The sequence below is a fragment of the Mustelus asterias genome, chromosome 4, assembly GCF_964213995.1.
Source record: "Mustelus asterias chromosome 4, sMusAst1.hap1.1, whole genome shotgun sequence".
NCBI lineage: Eukaryota > Metazoa > Chordata > Chondrichthyes > Carcharhiniformes > Triakidae > Mustelus > Mustelus asterias.
Genome location: NC_135804.1, coordinates 66,759,669 through 66,776,444, shown reverse-complemented (window position 1 = coordinate 66,776,444; position 16,776 = coordinate 66,759,669). Strand labels below are relative to the sequence as shown.

General features: G+C 48.6%; 1 protein-coding gene across 1 annotated transcript in view; it reads right to left on the bottom strand.

Annotated features, from left to right (window-relative positions):
- The window catches only part of LOC144493118 (hydrocephalus-inducing protein-like), a 182,603-nt gene that overhangs the window by 118,216 nt on the left and 47,611 nt on the right, over positions 1-16,776 (bottom strand). Inside the window, exon 5 of the mRNA XM_078212020.1 lies at positions 8,478-8,702. Within this exon, the coding sequence (XP_078068146.1) occupies positions 8,478-8,702 (225 nt within the window). The remainder of the gene's footprint in view (positions 1-8,477; positions 8,703-16,776) is intronic.

The window sequence follows — 16,776 nt, the reverse complement described above, 5'->3', positions numbered from 1 at the left end:
CCCTGGAAGAATGTTGGCCACCTCCTGCCTCTGATGGTCGTCTCCCTCCAGCCCTGTAGGTGGTACGGCCCAGGCCTCCTGGGCCTGCAGTTCTTCCTCCAGTTCCTCCTCCTCGGCTCCAGCAGCAACCAATAGTACAGCCACATCGATTGGTTGCATTCCAAACACCATCTCGCCACTCTGAAAGGGGGGTGGGGGTAAGGGGAGGGGGGGGCAGGGGTGGTGGATTGGGGAGTGGGGGGGGGGGGTGGGGAGGAGCAGATGTTGGAGTCATGCAATGCTGCTTGCCCCTAGCACATTGACAGCCACAGCCCCCCCATTACCCTCAATCCCCCCAGCCCCAGGCTGCACACAGCCACAGTCCCTGGCTGCTTTGGCAGGCTGCAGTGCTATGTGCACTCTGTGCACATCTTCAGCCTTCAGCCTGCAGTGAGCTGTGGTGCTAGGACCCAGCTGCACTGCAGGGCTCAGTGTTGTGCAGAGGTGCAGCCCCCCCTCCCCCCCCGCCACAGTCCTTGAGATGCCACCCACCTGGAACAGTGGAATGGCCGCGACTTCCAACGCACGTAAGTACCACGGAGCCTCCGATCGCAAGGCGCCTACCTCGTCTCACACCCTCGCTGTGGAGGCACCTGCTCCCGACTTTTATTTCACAGGTCGGTAATTGCGCGGGCGCAGATTGGGGCGGAGGATGGTAAAGTGGGAAACTTCGGTAAAGTTGGGCGCGGGCTTCATTAGGCGAATTTAAATGCATGCAAATACATTTAAATCGGCCCGCCGGCCGATCCAGGCACACGCTGGATCGGCGCCCAGATCGACCGTTGGTAAAGGCGTGATTGGCCTTGGGTCGGGTCTGGACCGCGTTTTAGGCCCGACGCTCAACTTTACCACGATTTTGCGCCCATTTTTGGTAAAATCGGCCCGATGACTTTATTTATTTTGTCAGCATTTTGATTTTTCAAAGACTTCCAAATGTTATTATTGGGCTTGTGAGTTCTGTTATTAGTGGGTAAAGTGGATTGAGGGCTGAGATGTAAGAGGATGAGGGTGGATGAGGGGGAAAGCAAATAAGGAGGGTGAGCGGGTGAGTACATTAGAGAGGCCTGAAGTGAGGATGGGTAAAGGTGGGGTACGGAGGTGAACGCAGGTGAAGAATGTAAAGGAAGTTGAGGGTGGATTGGGTAAAGGAAGGTGCAGTTGGGTCAGGGTTGAGAGTGGACAAGAAGGTGTGAGGGCTAAATTGGGTGAGGAAGGTAAGGGGTGAGGACAAGGGGGCAAGGATGGCTGAGGGGACAGAGAGTGAGGGGATAAAGGGATTTAAAGCAGCATGGTGGCAGAGTGATTAGCATTGCTGCCTCTCAGCTCCAGGAACCTGGGTTCTATTCTACCCTTGGGTCACTATCTGTGTGGAGTTTGCACATTCTCCCCGTGCCTGCGTGGGTTTCCTCCGGTGTGGTGAACCATAGATGGTTACCACTATGGGTACTTGAACATATGTTACTCTTGTTACTGTTGGGGTTAGGGTTTGGGTGTTCCACCTGTTATTATTGTTTATGTGGTACACTCCGTTCGGCTCCGCCTTCTTACAGTAGTATAAAGGTCACTGCTACTTCCTAGTAGCCCTTAGTCTGGGATAATATTGTTAAGTAGTGTGCTCCAATCTTGTTGTGAATAAAAGCCTTTATTCCCGGGTACGTCCTAGCCTCCCGTGTGAATCAATCGCGCATCATCCGGGTGCTCTGATTTCCTCCCCACAGTCCAAAGATGTCCTGGTTAGGTTGATTGGCCTTAATAAATTGCCCCTTAGTGTCCAAAGATGTGCAGGTTAGATGGATTGGCCATGCTAATTTGTCCCTTAATGTCAGGGGGATGAGCAGAGTAAATACGTGGGGTTACTGAGAAAGGGCCTGGATGAGATTATTGTTATAAACAGTTATAATAAACGGCCGAACGAAATTCATGCTCATCATCTATTAGCCACTTGACGGCGGCAGCCCGGCGAAACTACGGGACAGTACCTGCGTGAACTTCAACAGCTAGCCAGAGCCTGCAACTGCAAGGAGGAGTCGGCTACTCAATACACCAACGACCTTATTCGGGACGCGTTCGTGGCGGGAATCGGCTCATCCTATATTCGCCTGCGGCTGCTAGAGCAGGGTAACCTGGACCTGGCTAAGACGGTAGAATTGGCCGATGCAATGGAAACGGCCTCCAGAAGTCTCGAAACCTACCTCACCGACCATGTGGGAACAGCGTGACAAGCACAGCCACCGCCTCAACTGTACTCGGCGGCTCCTCGGAACTGCGCGATAATGCTCCCAACTTCAGACCTGACGGCTGCGGCAGCTACTGGAGGCCCCACGGTGCTATTTCTGCGGATTGGCGAAGCATCCTCGCCAGAGATGTCCGGCCAGGACGGTGTTTTGCTGCGCCTGTGGGAAGAAAGGGCACTATGCAAAAGTGTGCCGAGCAAAGACCTCTTCCAAGCCTAGCAGTGCTGCGTGTGATTCCCCAGGATCCATCTCCTCGTCTCCGGCCTCGTCGATGTCTTCAGCCACGTGCGATCCACGGGCGCCGCCATTTCCTATGCTGACGACGCAAGCCACGTGCGACCTGCGGATGCCGGCGTTTTCAACATCATCGACCACGTGCGATTCATGGGCGCAGCCACTTTGGTCGATACCGGCCGCAGAAGACCAGCAGGGGTCCTCGTCGTCGGCTATCTCAGCTGCCTGCAGTTACGCTCGGGATCCAACAGTGGCGTCAATCATCCTGGACCAGGCCAAGCCTCACAGACTCGACAAGTCCATGATGGACATAGAGGTAAACGGGCGCCTGGCGCATTGCCTGTTTGACAGCGGGAGCACGGAGTGCTTCATCCATCCGGATACAGTAAAATGGTGCGCTCTCCGTGTGCAAACTGTCAGGCAGACAATCTCCATGGCGTCAAGGTCCCGATCTGTCCTCATTCTTGGGAGCTGTGTGGTAACCTTAACGGTGCGGGGCACAGTCTACGAGAACTTCAGGCTCCTCGTGTTACCGCACCTTTGCGCTCCGGTACTCCTGGGGCGAGACTTTATGGTCCACCTGAAGAGTGTGACCCTGCAGTACGATGGGCCACTCCCTCCACTTTCAGTGGGAGAACAGCAGCCTCCAAATTGTCCAGCGCGCTCCACATGCGGCCTCTCAACACTCAAAATTACCCCGCCTTCCCTATTCGAAAATCTCGTGCCAGGCTGCAAGCCCATCGCAACTAAGAGCAGGCGTTACAGCGCTGAGGATCGGATCTTTATTAGATCTGAGGTTCAGCGGCTCCTCAGGGAAGGGGTCATTCAACCTAGCACTAGCCCATGGAGAGCACAAGTCGTGGTGGTTAAGACTGGAGACAAGCCCCGGATGGTCATAGACTATAGTCAGACCATTAATAGGTACACGCAGCTGGACGCGTACCCTCTCCCGCGCATATCTGACATGGTCAACCAGATTGCGCAGTACCGGGTGTTCTCCACCATCGACTTGAAGTCAGCCTACCACCAGCTCCCCATTCGCCCAGAGGACCGCAAGTACACGGCCTTTGAGGCGGATGGCTGTCTCTACCACTTTTTAAGAGTCCCTTTCGGCGCCACTAATGGGGCCTTGGTCTTCCAGCGTGAGATGGACCGAATGGTGGACCAAAACGGGCTACGGGCTACCTTCCCGTACCTGGACAACGTCACTATCTGCAGCCATGACCAGCAGGACCACGACGCAAACCTCCAGAAGTTTTTACGCACTGTGTCTCTCCTGAACCTGACCTATGACAAGGAGAAGTGCGTATTTAGCAAGCACCGCCTAGCAATCCTCGGATACGTGGTGGAAAACGGGGTCATCGGCCCCGATCCAGACCGTATGCGTCCCCTTCTTGAACTTCCCCTACCCACTAGAATCAAAGCACTGAGAAGATGTTTAGGCTTCTTCTCATACTATGCACAGTGGGTCCCCAATTAGGCGGACAAAGCCCGTCCGCTCATAAAATCTACCTCTTTTCCCCTGACAGCAGAGGTTCGCCTAGCCTTTTCAGGGATAAAAGCCGACATCGCGAAAGCCACGATGCACGCTGTTGATGAGTCCATCCCTTTTCAAGTGGAGAGTGATGCATCTGATTTCGCCCCGGCCGCCACACTTAACCAGGCGGGCAGGCCCGTCGCCTTTTTCTCTCACACCCTCCAAGGCCCTGAAATTCGACACTCCTCTGTGGAGAAAGAGGCTCAGGCCATTGTGGAGGCCGTACGGCATTGGCGCCATTATTTGGCTGGCAAACGGGTTACCCTGCTCACGGACCAGCGGTCCGTGGCCTTCATGTTCAACAACACGTTAAAGGGAAAAATTAAGAATAATAAAATCTTGAGGTGGAGAATCGAACTCTCCACCTACAACTATGATATCATGTACCATCCGGGGAAGCTCAATGAGCCCTCAGATGCCCTGTCACGTGGAACATGTGCCAGTGTGCAGGAGGACCGGTTACAGGCCCTCCACAATGATCTCTGCCATCCGGGGATCACTCGGTTTTTCCATTTTGTAAAGGCTCGGAGTCTGCCCTACTTCATAGAGGATGTCAGGTCGATAACTCGAAGCTGCCAGGTTTGTGCAGAGTGCAAGCCGCACTTCTACCGGCCTGACAGGGCACACCTCATTAAGGCCAATCGCTCTTTTGAACGACTGAGTGTCGACTTCAAGGGGCCCCTTCCTTCGACAGATCGGAATGTGTATTTCCTCAACGTGGTTGACGAATACTCCCGATTCCCCTTTGCCATCCCCTGTTCTGACATGTCTTCTGCCACGGTCATCAAAGCCCTGCGGAGTCTTTTTACCCTGTTCGGTTACCCCAGTTATATCCACAGTGATAGGGGTTCGTCGTTTATGAGCGACGACTTGAGGCAATACCTGCTCTCCAAGGGAATTGCCTCAAGTAGGACTACGGGTTACAACCCCAGGGGTAACGGACAGGTCGAGAGAGAAAACGCTACAGTCTGGAAGGCTGTTTTACTGGCGCTAAGGTCTAGGGGTCTTCCAGTCACCCGTTGGCAAGAGGTACTTTCTGATGCGCTCCATTCCATCTGCTCCCTCCTGTGTATGGCAACCAACGCTACCCCACATGAGCGGATGTTTACCTTCCCTAGGAAGTCTTCCTCTGGGACCTCACTGCCGTCTTGGTTGACGTACTCAGGACCTGTCCTCCTGCGGCGGCATGTTAGGGCCCGCAAGTCCGACCCTTTGGTTGAACAGGTCCATCTCCTCCACGCCAACCTTCAATATGCCTATGTGGCATATCCTGACGGGCGAGAGGACACGGTCTCTATCAGAGATCTGGCGCCTGCAGGGGACCTGGAAACCCCCGTCACTCCCGCACCCCTGGTTAGGATTCCTTTGCCCATTCTCTCCCCTCCTGACACGGCGCGGGCAGCATCGGGACCTCAACTTAATCCTCTTACTCCTATGTACAGCTTGCCTGAGTCCAGGAGATTGTCGCCACCTCGAGGTCGACAGGCGTGTGAGGAACTGGAGGAGTCAGTGGACACCACCTCGGAGAGAGGGTCGTCACCACGGTCACCAGAACCGGCACTAGAGCAAGTGCTGCGGAGGTCGCAGATACAGTGCGCACCCCCGATACGGCTGAACTTGTGAACATGTGGACAGTTCGTATTGTCTCCTTACCCCACCGGCCTTTGTTTATAAAGGAGGGGTGAATGTGGTGAACCATAGATGGTTACCACTATGGGCACTTGTACATATGTTACTCTTGTTACTGTTGGGGTTAGGGTTTGGGTGTTCCACCTGTTATTATTGTTTATGTGGTACACTCCGTTCGGCTCCGCCTTCTTACAGGAGTATAAAGGTTACTGCTACTTCCTAGTAGCCCTTCATCTGGGATAATATTGTTAAGTAGTGTGCTCCAATCTTGTTGTGAATAAAAGCCTTTATTCCCGGGTACGTCCTAGCCTCCCGTGTGAATCAATCGCGCATCATCCGGGTGCTCTGATTTCCCCCCCACAATCCAAAGATGTCCGGGTTAGGTTGATTGGCCTTAATAAATTGCCCCTTAGTGTCCAAAGATGTGCAGGTTAGATGGATTGGCCATGTTAATTTGTCCCTTAATGTCAGGGGGATGAGCAGAGTAAATACGTGGGGTTACTGAGAAAGGGCCTGGATGAGATTATTGTCAGTGCATGTTCGATGGGACGAATGACCTTCTTTTCATTGTAGTAATTCTATGAAGACAGTGAGGAGGTGAGGGAATTTGAGTGGAGAGGGAGGAATGTTTAGGGGGCTTCAGTCCGATCTGCAGAACTGGGCTGATGTCTCAGTGAACAGAGACGTCCTTTTTAATCTAGCTGTTTCAGCATTAGCCCATAGGCAGTAAGCCTGAATACAGGCTGTCTCTGCCTCTGCCAGGGAAAAATCCCATTGCCAGACATTGATGAGACAGAGGCGGGATCACGACATCGTTAAAATTCCCAATTGCAGACTTCACCATGATAATCCGGCGCTATGTGCACCAATTCCTCGGCTAGGGTTACAATATCCCAGCAAATGCAAGCATATCTGCTATTAGCAATGCCAAAAAATGTTATTGGAAACCTTCAGCTGCTTGGCTTAGTGACCATACCTAAGATGAACTGGGCAAAAATACTGATGTTAATAACAGATTGTGCCCAGTTCATCTTAGATATGGTCACTAAGCCAAGCAGCTGAAGGTTTCCAATGAAAAGGAACTTGGCCTTCTCAGGAGGTAAACATTGAGCTGTCACAATGATGTAATAATCCTTATGAAACATTCATACTGTTTGTTTTCACTGTTCCCTCATTGTAAACATGTTTTCTCCTCAAACACTGGACCACTTCCTTCTGTTGAGAAGCCAGGAGGGGCAGTTCAGTCTCAGGATTCTATCTGTGAAAATCAGGCTTTCTGGGGTCTGAGTCTCTCCAAATATTTCCTTCCTATATTTAGGAAAGCAACTGGCCTTTAACAAGAAAACTTTAATTGAAGTATCTTCCAAGTAAAGGATAGAATACACTTTGAAAAAAAAAAGTGTGACATTGCTAAGATTCAAAAAGGCAGATGGGACATTCAGCACTGTGCTCTCAGTATTGGCAGATGGCAGTGTAGCTACACAGTTAGATGCTGAATCTTGAATAGAATCAAATTAGAGATTTGATATGCTGAAGATCATGCAGTAGTTCCATTTCCATTCATCTCAGTTTATCTCACCCACACAAATTGAAATCATTTTCACCCTATCACAGCACCTAACAGTTCCCGAGAAATTTCCTGGTTTCCAGCCTTCACTTCCTACCCAAATACCCATTCCATATGCTCATCACTCCCAGCATGTAGATCTTCCTGACAAAAAACCAAAATCTGTTTGTTCTCCCAACCTGAGCAGCGCTAGAACCAGAATACATAATTGTTTTTAAAAGTGAACCGGATAAATACTTTAAAAAGAAAAATTGAAAAGGTTCTGGAGAAAGAGCAGCATAGGGGGACTGGAGGATAGTTTGTTTCAGACAGAGGATACAAATGTAATGGTGTAGATGGTGTGATGGATGTCAACAATGATGCATTCTTTTGCATTTGTACCTCTTGCAAAAAGAGCTAACAGCAGGTACACATCATATGGACACAAACATGTCACACACAGAATAATCAGCAGGTTATTTAACACTGAATGTGATCTCATAATCAAAGGCCACTGCAGTCTGCACCCAGTTCCTGATCTCAATTAAGTTGCTGAAGAGCTGCCAGGTGATTTCCCCCATGGAAGAGAGAACACAAACTAGCCCTAACTGTCTGGCAAGAACAAACATACAGGAAATCATTTCTCTACAAACAACAAAGCTGAGGGTGACCTAATGGATGAATTTAAAATAGTGAAGTGGTTTGATAGGGTAGACCTGAAGGTGTTTTTTCTTGTGGGGCCTTAAATACAAGACTAATAAATCAAATTGGAAATTCATGAGAAACATTATTATCCGTAGAGTAATTAGGATGTCAAACTTGGTACAGTGCTATATACAGTGCTATATGGAGTAGTTAATGGAGTAGTTAATACACAGGGTGCATGCATACAATTATTTTGGAGGAAATTAGATAACTATTTGAGAGAGAAGGGAATAGAAGGATATATTGAAAGAATTGGATGAAGTCAAATAGGAGGTTCAAGCAGAACCTAAGCACTTGCGCAGATGAGTTGGACAGAATGGCCTGTATCTGTGCTCTAGAATTCTGTATAGTTCGATGTCAGGCCTCTTTTCATATACTTCTGAGAAACTTGCGTGCAGGAAAGGTTGAGGCCAAATGCAGAAGAGAGATTTGAATTTGAATTTGCACGGCCCAGAAACCACAGAGTATTATATGAAATGGAAGGGTTAAAAAGTATAAATATAAATAAATCATTTTTCAGAGAATTATACCATTCGATGTAACTCTGGCATACCTCCTGTTAATTGTGTTGACTCCCACAGCTTGGAATTCGATAACACGTGTGTTGGGGTTAAGGGTAATCCCTGGAGGGGCTCCTCGTGGGCCACTTAATTCGGGGTTGCGCCTGTTTCCACTGATGTAATTGGAATCCTCCAGCTCAAAATGGCAGTACGGGAGGAGACTGCGGCCTTTCACCACCACCACTTGACCCTGCAATCCATCCTTCAAATTGGCAATACTGAGGAAATATAAAGAACAAAGTAGTTCACAAATACAATATTCTTCATTTTCATAGCATGACTCAACTTTGGCACCTGACAAGTTCTGTGTGAATATTGTGGATTTTAGTAACTCCAGAGTTCTTTGGGAAACAAGACGTGAATGAAATGGGCATTAGAACCAGGCTGTCCAGGAGTTTATCTGTCAGACATTGTACAGGCTGGGATGGAAATGTGCTCGGGAGCACATCTGGGTTTGTGTCTTGTGTGTGTGTCTGTGTCTTTGGGTGTCGATGTGTATGTGTGTCTGCACATGCCTGTATCTTTGTGTCTATATGTATCTGTGTTTATGTCTGTATCAGTCTATATCCCTTTTCCAGAGCATGGGGTTTGACAGTACGATCAAATGTGGCTGAACACAACAAATAAGAGAAATATATACACCATATGATAGAGACCAGAAGATCCTAGGTTCAGTCCCTGCCTTGTGCTGAACCAGAGAGGGGTCTACAACTGGCCTGAAACTCCCAATGCGGAGATTCATTTTACTGAGTGCAGACATTGAGTAAAAATGGACAAGGTAGTGCCCTCTGTGGTTGATTTGGCTTTTGACAGCAGCTGTCTTGGCCCGTGTGAGAAGAGTAATCATGTTGGGGAGGGGTTGGGGGGCTGTAGTGATTGTTACAACTGTTGCGAGGTGCCTTGAGAGAAGATGGGGAGATATGATAAGATGCACAAGAGGTGGACGAAGAATGCTTCGTTGAATGTGATTATTCTGAATTTTCTGATTATTCTGATTACAATGTTAGCAGGCGTTCACTATTCAAGTCAGTGTCTGAACCTTATGATAGATTCCATTTAATTTTACAGCCTCTTCCTTGCCACAGGCTTTCAGGAGAATCTTAGCCACATGGCAGATTTAAAACACATTAAACCAGCATCATTGAACAGCTGCTATAAATAAACTGTGGCTTTTCAAACCTCCTAATAATTAATTATGACAATGCAGGTTAAGCTCTGCTTACTTTTCACTGGGAATAATTATCAGGATTTAAACTGCATAGCTGAAATTAATTATTAAGAAATGTGCTGCGGGATAACTTTTTTATAACACTGACTTGGCTCACGCTAGCTTCCAGTCATGATAATGCAATGGAACGTGATATCCCAAACCATTTAATCAGATAATCCCTGATTCCCAGCAGCATTTAATTCCAATGGGAGTTGCGGTTGACGCAGTAATGTTCAGTGTTTTACCAGGGAGAGGGAATGTGACTCTTCTCTTCCTACAGCTGTGCTAGACCTAAAACACCCAATGATAATTTAACTCTGTAAAAACAATGGGGAACTTTCAGACAGAGTTCTTGGGGTGCAGTGTGTAGCATCCCTGCCTCTGAGCCAGACGTCCTGGGTTTGTGTTCCATTCCAGGACTTGATAGCCAAAGAGAATGCATTCATAATGCAGCCAAGAAGGCCTCTGATATATGTCAATGGCAGGTTGTAAGAAGGGAAGAGATTCCTGGTAAGCCACTGTAGGTGGGACCTGCCTTTGAGCTGAGAACTAAAGAAGATGAAGACATTTTCAGACCATTTATATCCCCTTGAAAAGATAAGCGGAACAAGAGTAGATCAGAAATATGGAAGTAAATCGTTCTCCCACCCCACTTAGTATACCCTGAACAACCAGTCAGGATATCAGTGTCAGGAACCCCTGATGAAGACATTACTGGGTGCTGACCAGTGATTAGATTTTGGCATTTACAGAGGAGCATCTAGGATTGTAGCATAAGAAAGTTCACTCATTATTGTTGCGGTCCACATGACTTTACAGATTTCTTCATAAAGTAAAAGCTCCAGGGCTGGAAACCTACCACCTTGCCCACCCCGGAATTGGAGCGGGCGAGGTTTCCAGAACGGAAATCTCCATTGGGCTCGGGCAGGATTTTACGATCTCGCCCGAGCAAGGCCATAAAATCCCGCCCCAGGAGTTGCAATGGTAGCCAGTCCACTAAAGATCAGCACTATGGGATGAAGCAAGTTCAACACAATGTCGGAATGCATTCAATTTGTGGCATTCTACTCTGTCACCAATATTTGCCCCACAATGTGAAGAGCAAAATTGAAGTTTGAAGACCAAAGTTTTGGCTAATAACACTTTAAGAAACCACTGAACAGAAACAGAGGTGGGTTTCCTCACTCACAGAGCCATACCAATGATCCCATTCCAGTCACCTTGGGATTAATTGTATTTATTCTTTCATGGGTGTCACTGGCAAGGCCAGCATTTGGTGCCCATCTCTCATTGCCCTTGAACTGAGTGACTTGTTCAGCCATTTAAGAGAGAACTTAAGAGTCGAGCACCTTGCTGTGGGTCTGGAATAACATGCAGACTAGACCATGGAAGGACAGCAGATTTCCTTCTCTAAAGGATATGAGTGAACCAGATGGATCTTTATGAAAAGCGATGATAGTTGTTATGGTCACCATTTGTGAGATTAACTTTACATTCTAGATTTATTAATTAAATTTAAATCCTACTAGCTTCCCTGGTGGAATTTGAACCCATGTCCCCAGAGCGTTAGCCTGGGCCCCTGGATTATTAGTCCAGAGACATTACCACTACACCACCATCTCCTCATTGTCAAATATAATTAAAAATATCATTTGAACTCAGATGAACTGGAGTGTAACTTTATTTCCACTCCCTATAATCTATGCGTGTATGGGGTTGATGTTTGATTTGGTGAAACATCTGCGATCTAAAGTATAACTTCATGCTCCATTCCAGGGTTCTCTTTTGTGACAGGAGCCATTCAAGTGGCTGGTTGATGTGTCTAAAAGGGACTATTCTACGATCATAGAATCCTACATTGCAGAAGGAGGGCTATTTGGCCCATCGAGTCTGCACCAACCACAATCCCACCCAGGCCCTATCCCCATACCCCATGCATTTACCCTAGCTAGTCCTCCTGACTCTAAGGGGCAACTTACCATGGCCAATCCACTAACCCGCACATCTTTGAACTGTGGGAAGAAACTGGAGCACCTGGAGGAAACCCACGCAGACATAGGGAGAATGTGCAAACTTCCTAGATACTAGGAAGCCATGCAATGGATCAATGTTTCACATGACACAACTAGTGTGAGGCTGCATGCATTCTGTTCCTTTCACAGTCATAGAAATATAGAAAATAGGAATTGGGGGGACCATTTAGCTATTCGAGGCTGCTGCGTCATTCATTATGATCATGGCTGATTATCCAACTCAATAGCCTGATCCCGTCTTCCCCCCATTTTCTTTGATCCCCTTCATCTTAACTGCTTCTTGAAAACATGTAATGTTTTGGTCTCAAATAATTTCTGACAACTAGAACAAAGAACAAAGAACAGTACAGCACAGGAAACAGGCCCTTCGGCCCTCCAAGCCTGTGCCGCTCCTTGGTCCAACTAGACCAATCGTTTGTATCCCTCCATTCCCAGGCTGCTCATGTGACTCTCCAGGTAAGTCTTAAACGATGTCAGCGTGCCTGCCTCCACCACCCTACTTGGCAGCGCATTCCAGGCCCCCACCACCCTCTGTGTAAAAAACATCCCTCTAATCATAGAAATCATAGAAACCCTACAGTGCAGAAGGAGGCCATTCGGCCCATCGAGTCTGCACCGACCACAATCCCACCCAGGCCCTACCCCCACATATTTTACCCGCTAATCCCTCGAAACTTACACATCCCAGGACTCTAAGGGGCAATTTTTTTAACCTGGTCAATCAACCTAACCCGCACATCTTTGGACTGTGGGAGGAAACCGGAGCACCCGGAGGAAACCCACGCAGACAGGAGGAGAATGTGCAAACTCCACACAGACAGTGACCCGAGCCGGGAATCGAACCCGGGACCCTGGAGCTGTGAAGCAGCAGTGCTAACCACTGTGCTACCGTGCCGCCCCTTGCTACCGTGCCGCCCCCTTCGCATATCTGAGTTATACTTCGCCCCTCTCACCTTGAGCCCGTGACCCTTCGTGAATGTCACTTCTGATCTGGGAAAAAGCTTCCCACCGTTCACCCTATCTATCCCCTTCATAATCTTGTACACCTCTATTAGATCTCCCCTCATTCTCTGTCATTCCAGGGAGAACAACCCCAGTTTACCCAATCTCTCCTCATAGCTAAGACCCTCCATACCAGGCAACATCCTGGTAAACCTTCTCTGCACTCTCTCTAACGCCTCCACGTCCTTCTGGTAGTGCGGCGACCAGAACTGGACGCAGTACTCCAAATGTGGCCTAACCAGCGTTCTATACAGCTGCATCATCAGACTCCAGCTTTTATACTCTATACCCCGTCCTATAAAGGCAAGCATACCATATGCCTTCTTCACCACCTTCCCCACCTGTGTTGCCACCTTCAAGGATTTGTGGACTTGCACACCTAGGTCCCTCTGTGTTTCTATACTCCTGATGACTCTGCCATTTATTGTATAACTCCTCCCTACATTATTTCTTCCAAAATGCATCACTTCGCATTTATCCAGATTAAACTCCATCTGCCACCTCTGCGCCCAATTTTCCAGCCTATCTATATCCTGCTGTATTGCCCGACAATGCTCTTCGCTTTCCGCAAGTCCAGCCATCTTCGTGTCATCCGCAAACTTGCTGATTACACCAGTTATACCTTCTTCCAAATCATTTATATATATCACAAATAGCAGAGGTCCCAGTACAGAGCCCTACGGAACACCACTGGTCACAGACCTCCAGCCGGAAAAAGACCCTTCGACCACTACCCTCTGTCTCCTATGGCCAAGCCAGTTCTCCACCCATCTAGCCACTTCTCCTTGTATCCCATGAGCCTTAACCTTCTTAACCAACCTGCCATGTGGGACTTTGTCAAATGCCTTACTGAAATCCATATAGACGACATCCACAGCCCTTCCTTCATCAACCGTTTTTGTCACTTCCTCAAAAAACTCCACCAAATTTGTAAGGCACGACCTCCCTCTTACAAAGCCATGCTGTCTGTCACTAATGAGATTGTTCCGTTCTAAATGCACATACATCCTGTCTCTAAGAATCCTCTCCAACAACTTCCCTACCACGGACGTCAAGCTCACCGGCCTATAATTTCCTGGGTTATCCCTGCTATCCTTCTTAAACAACGGGACCACATTCGCTATCCTCCAATCCTCAGGGACCTCACCCGTGTCCAAAGAAGCGACAAAGATTTCCGTCAGAGGCCCAGCAATTTCATCTCTCGTCTCCCTGAGCAGTCGAGGATAGATGCCATCAGGCCCTGGGGCTTTGTCAGTTTTAATGTTCCCTAAAAAACCTAACACTTCCTCTCTTGTAATGGAGATTTTCTCTAACAGGTCAACACCTCCCTCCGAGACACTCCCGGTTAACACGCCCCTCTCATTCGTGAATACCGATGCAAAGTATTCATTTAGGATCTCCCCTATTCCCTTGGGTTCTAAGCATAATTCCCCTCCTTTGTCCCTGAGAGGTCCGATTTTCTCCCTGACAACTCTTTTGTTCCTAACGTATGAATAGAATGCCTTAGGATTCTCCTTAATCCTGCCTGCCAAGAACATCTCATGACCTCTTTTGCCCTTCTAACTCCCCGTTTGAGTTCTTTCCTACTCTCTCTGTATTCCTCCAGAGCTCCATCTGTTTTCTGTTGCCTGGACTTAACGTACGCCTCCCTTTTCATTTCAGATCCTCAATTTCCCTGGTTATCCACGGCTCTCGAATCCTACCTTTCCTATCTTACCTTTTTACAGGCACATGCCTATCCTGCAGCCTTATCAATAGTTCCTTAAAAGACTCCCACATGCCAGACGCGGACTTACCCTCGAACATCCTCTCCCAATCAACATCCACCAATTCCTGCCTAATCCGGCTATAGTTAGCCTTCCCCCAATTTAGCACCCTGCCCGTAGGACAGCACTCATCCTTGTCCATTGCTATCCTAAAGTTAACAGAGTTGTGGTCACTATTTGCCACATGTTCCCCTACCGAAACTTTGACGACCTGACCGGGCTCATTTCCCAGAACTAGGTCCAGTATAGCCCCCTCTCTAGTCGGGCTATCTACATACTGTTCCAAAGAACCTTCCAGTACGCATTTTACAAATTCCTCCCCGTCCGGACCCCCAGCTCTAAGCACTTTCCAGTCTGTGCCAGGGAAATTAAAGTCCCCCACTACAACAACCCTATTTTTTCAGCACCTATCCAGAATCTCCTGACATATCCTTTCCTCCACTTCCCGTGGGTTGTTGGGTGGTCTGTAGTACACCCCCAGAACCCTTCCTCTTTCTGAGTTCCACCCACAGCGACTCAGTACATGACCCCTCTAAGTTGTCTACCCTCTGCACCGCGGTAATATGCTCCTTAACTAATATCGCTACTCCCCCACCTTTTTTAGCCCCTCCTCTGTCTCGCCTAAAACACTTATACCCCGGAATATTCAGCTGCCAGTCCTGTCCTTCTTTTAACCAAGTTTCCGTCACCGCAACCACATCCAAATTCCGCATAAGCATTAAGGCCCTAAGTTCATCTGTTTTACCCGTTACGCTCCTCGCATTGAAGCAGATGCACTCCAGACATCCAGGCCCACTCAGGTCATCCTCCTCCAGAGTGCTCCTCTTCTTAGCTAACATTGCCCTGGCCCCCAGCTCAACCCCAGCCTCAGTATTTACTGACCTACTGTTTTGTTCCCCACCCCCCTGCCACACTAGTTTAAATCCTGCCGAAACACTCTAGCAAAACTCCCAGCCAGGATATTTGCTCCCTTCCAGTTAAGGTACAGTTGCCATCCTGACTTGAAGATTTCCCAGTTATCTATGAATTGAAAACCCTCCCTCTTGCACCAGTCCTTTAGCCACGCGTTCAACGTAGAATCTCACTTGCACTAGACACCGGGAGCAGTCCAGAGATTGCTACCCTGGAGGCCTTACTTTTTAGCCTAGCACCCAACTCCCTGAATTTCTCTCGTATGAGCCCCCTGCTCTTCCTACCTACATCATTTTCACCAATGTGTATAATCACATCCGTTTGACTACCTTCCTTTTTAAATATGCTTCTTACCCTCTCGGAGACATCCAGTACCCCGGCACCAGGGAGGCAGACTACCATCCTGGATTCTCGTTCACTCCCACAGAACCGCCTGTCCGTGCCTCTAACCATTGCGTCTCCCACAACGATCGCTCTCCTAAACCCCTTCTTTCCCTTCTGGACCCCTGAGCCTGTCTCCGTGGAGGTGATCTGGTCCTCGTGGCTTACCCCTGGAGGGTCATCCCCCTCCACAGAATCCAAAACAATATACCTATTTTGGAGGGGGACAACCACAGGGGATCCCTCCACAGACTGCTCACTCCCTTCCCTTCTCCCATCTGTTGCCCATCCCTTTCTTTTATGGGAGACTGCCACTGGGGTACTTTCTGGCACATCACCCTTCTGACTATTACCCCTCCTAACTGTGACCCACGTGTCTTCCTTCCGAGACCCTGGTGTCACTACCTGACTATAACTTTTATCTATTAATCTCTCATTTTCCCTAACTAAACTGAGTTCATCGAGCCTCAGCTCCAGCTCCCTTATACGATCCTTCAGGAGTTGCAGTTCCACGCATCTGGCACAGATATGGACTTCCGGGAGGCAAGTTGTCTCCAGGAACTCCCACATCCCACACCAAATGCAGTATACTGGCCTCCCACTCATACCAGCCATGTCCTTTTTAGTTTTTGGGAGATAAAACAAAAAAGGGGGTGTAACAGAAGAAAAACAAACAACCTTCCTCGCCTTCGCCGAAGCCCTGTGAGCCAAAGCCCTTACATAAGAACATAAGAAATAGGAGCAGGAGTAGGCCATCTAGCCTCTCGAGCCTGCCCCGCCATTCAATAAGATCATGGCTGATCTGACGTGGATCAGTACCACTTACCCGCCTGATCCCCATAACCCTTAATTCCCTTACCGATCAGGAATCCATCCATCCGCGCTTTAAACATATTCAGCGAGGTAGCCTCCACCACCTCAGTGGGCAGAGAATTCCAGAGATTCACCACCCTCTGGGAGAAGAAGTTCCTCCTCAACTCTGTCTTAA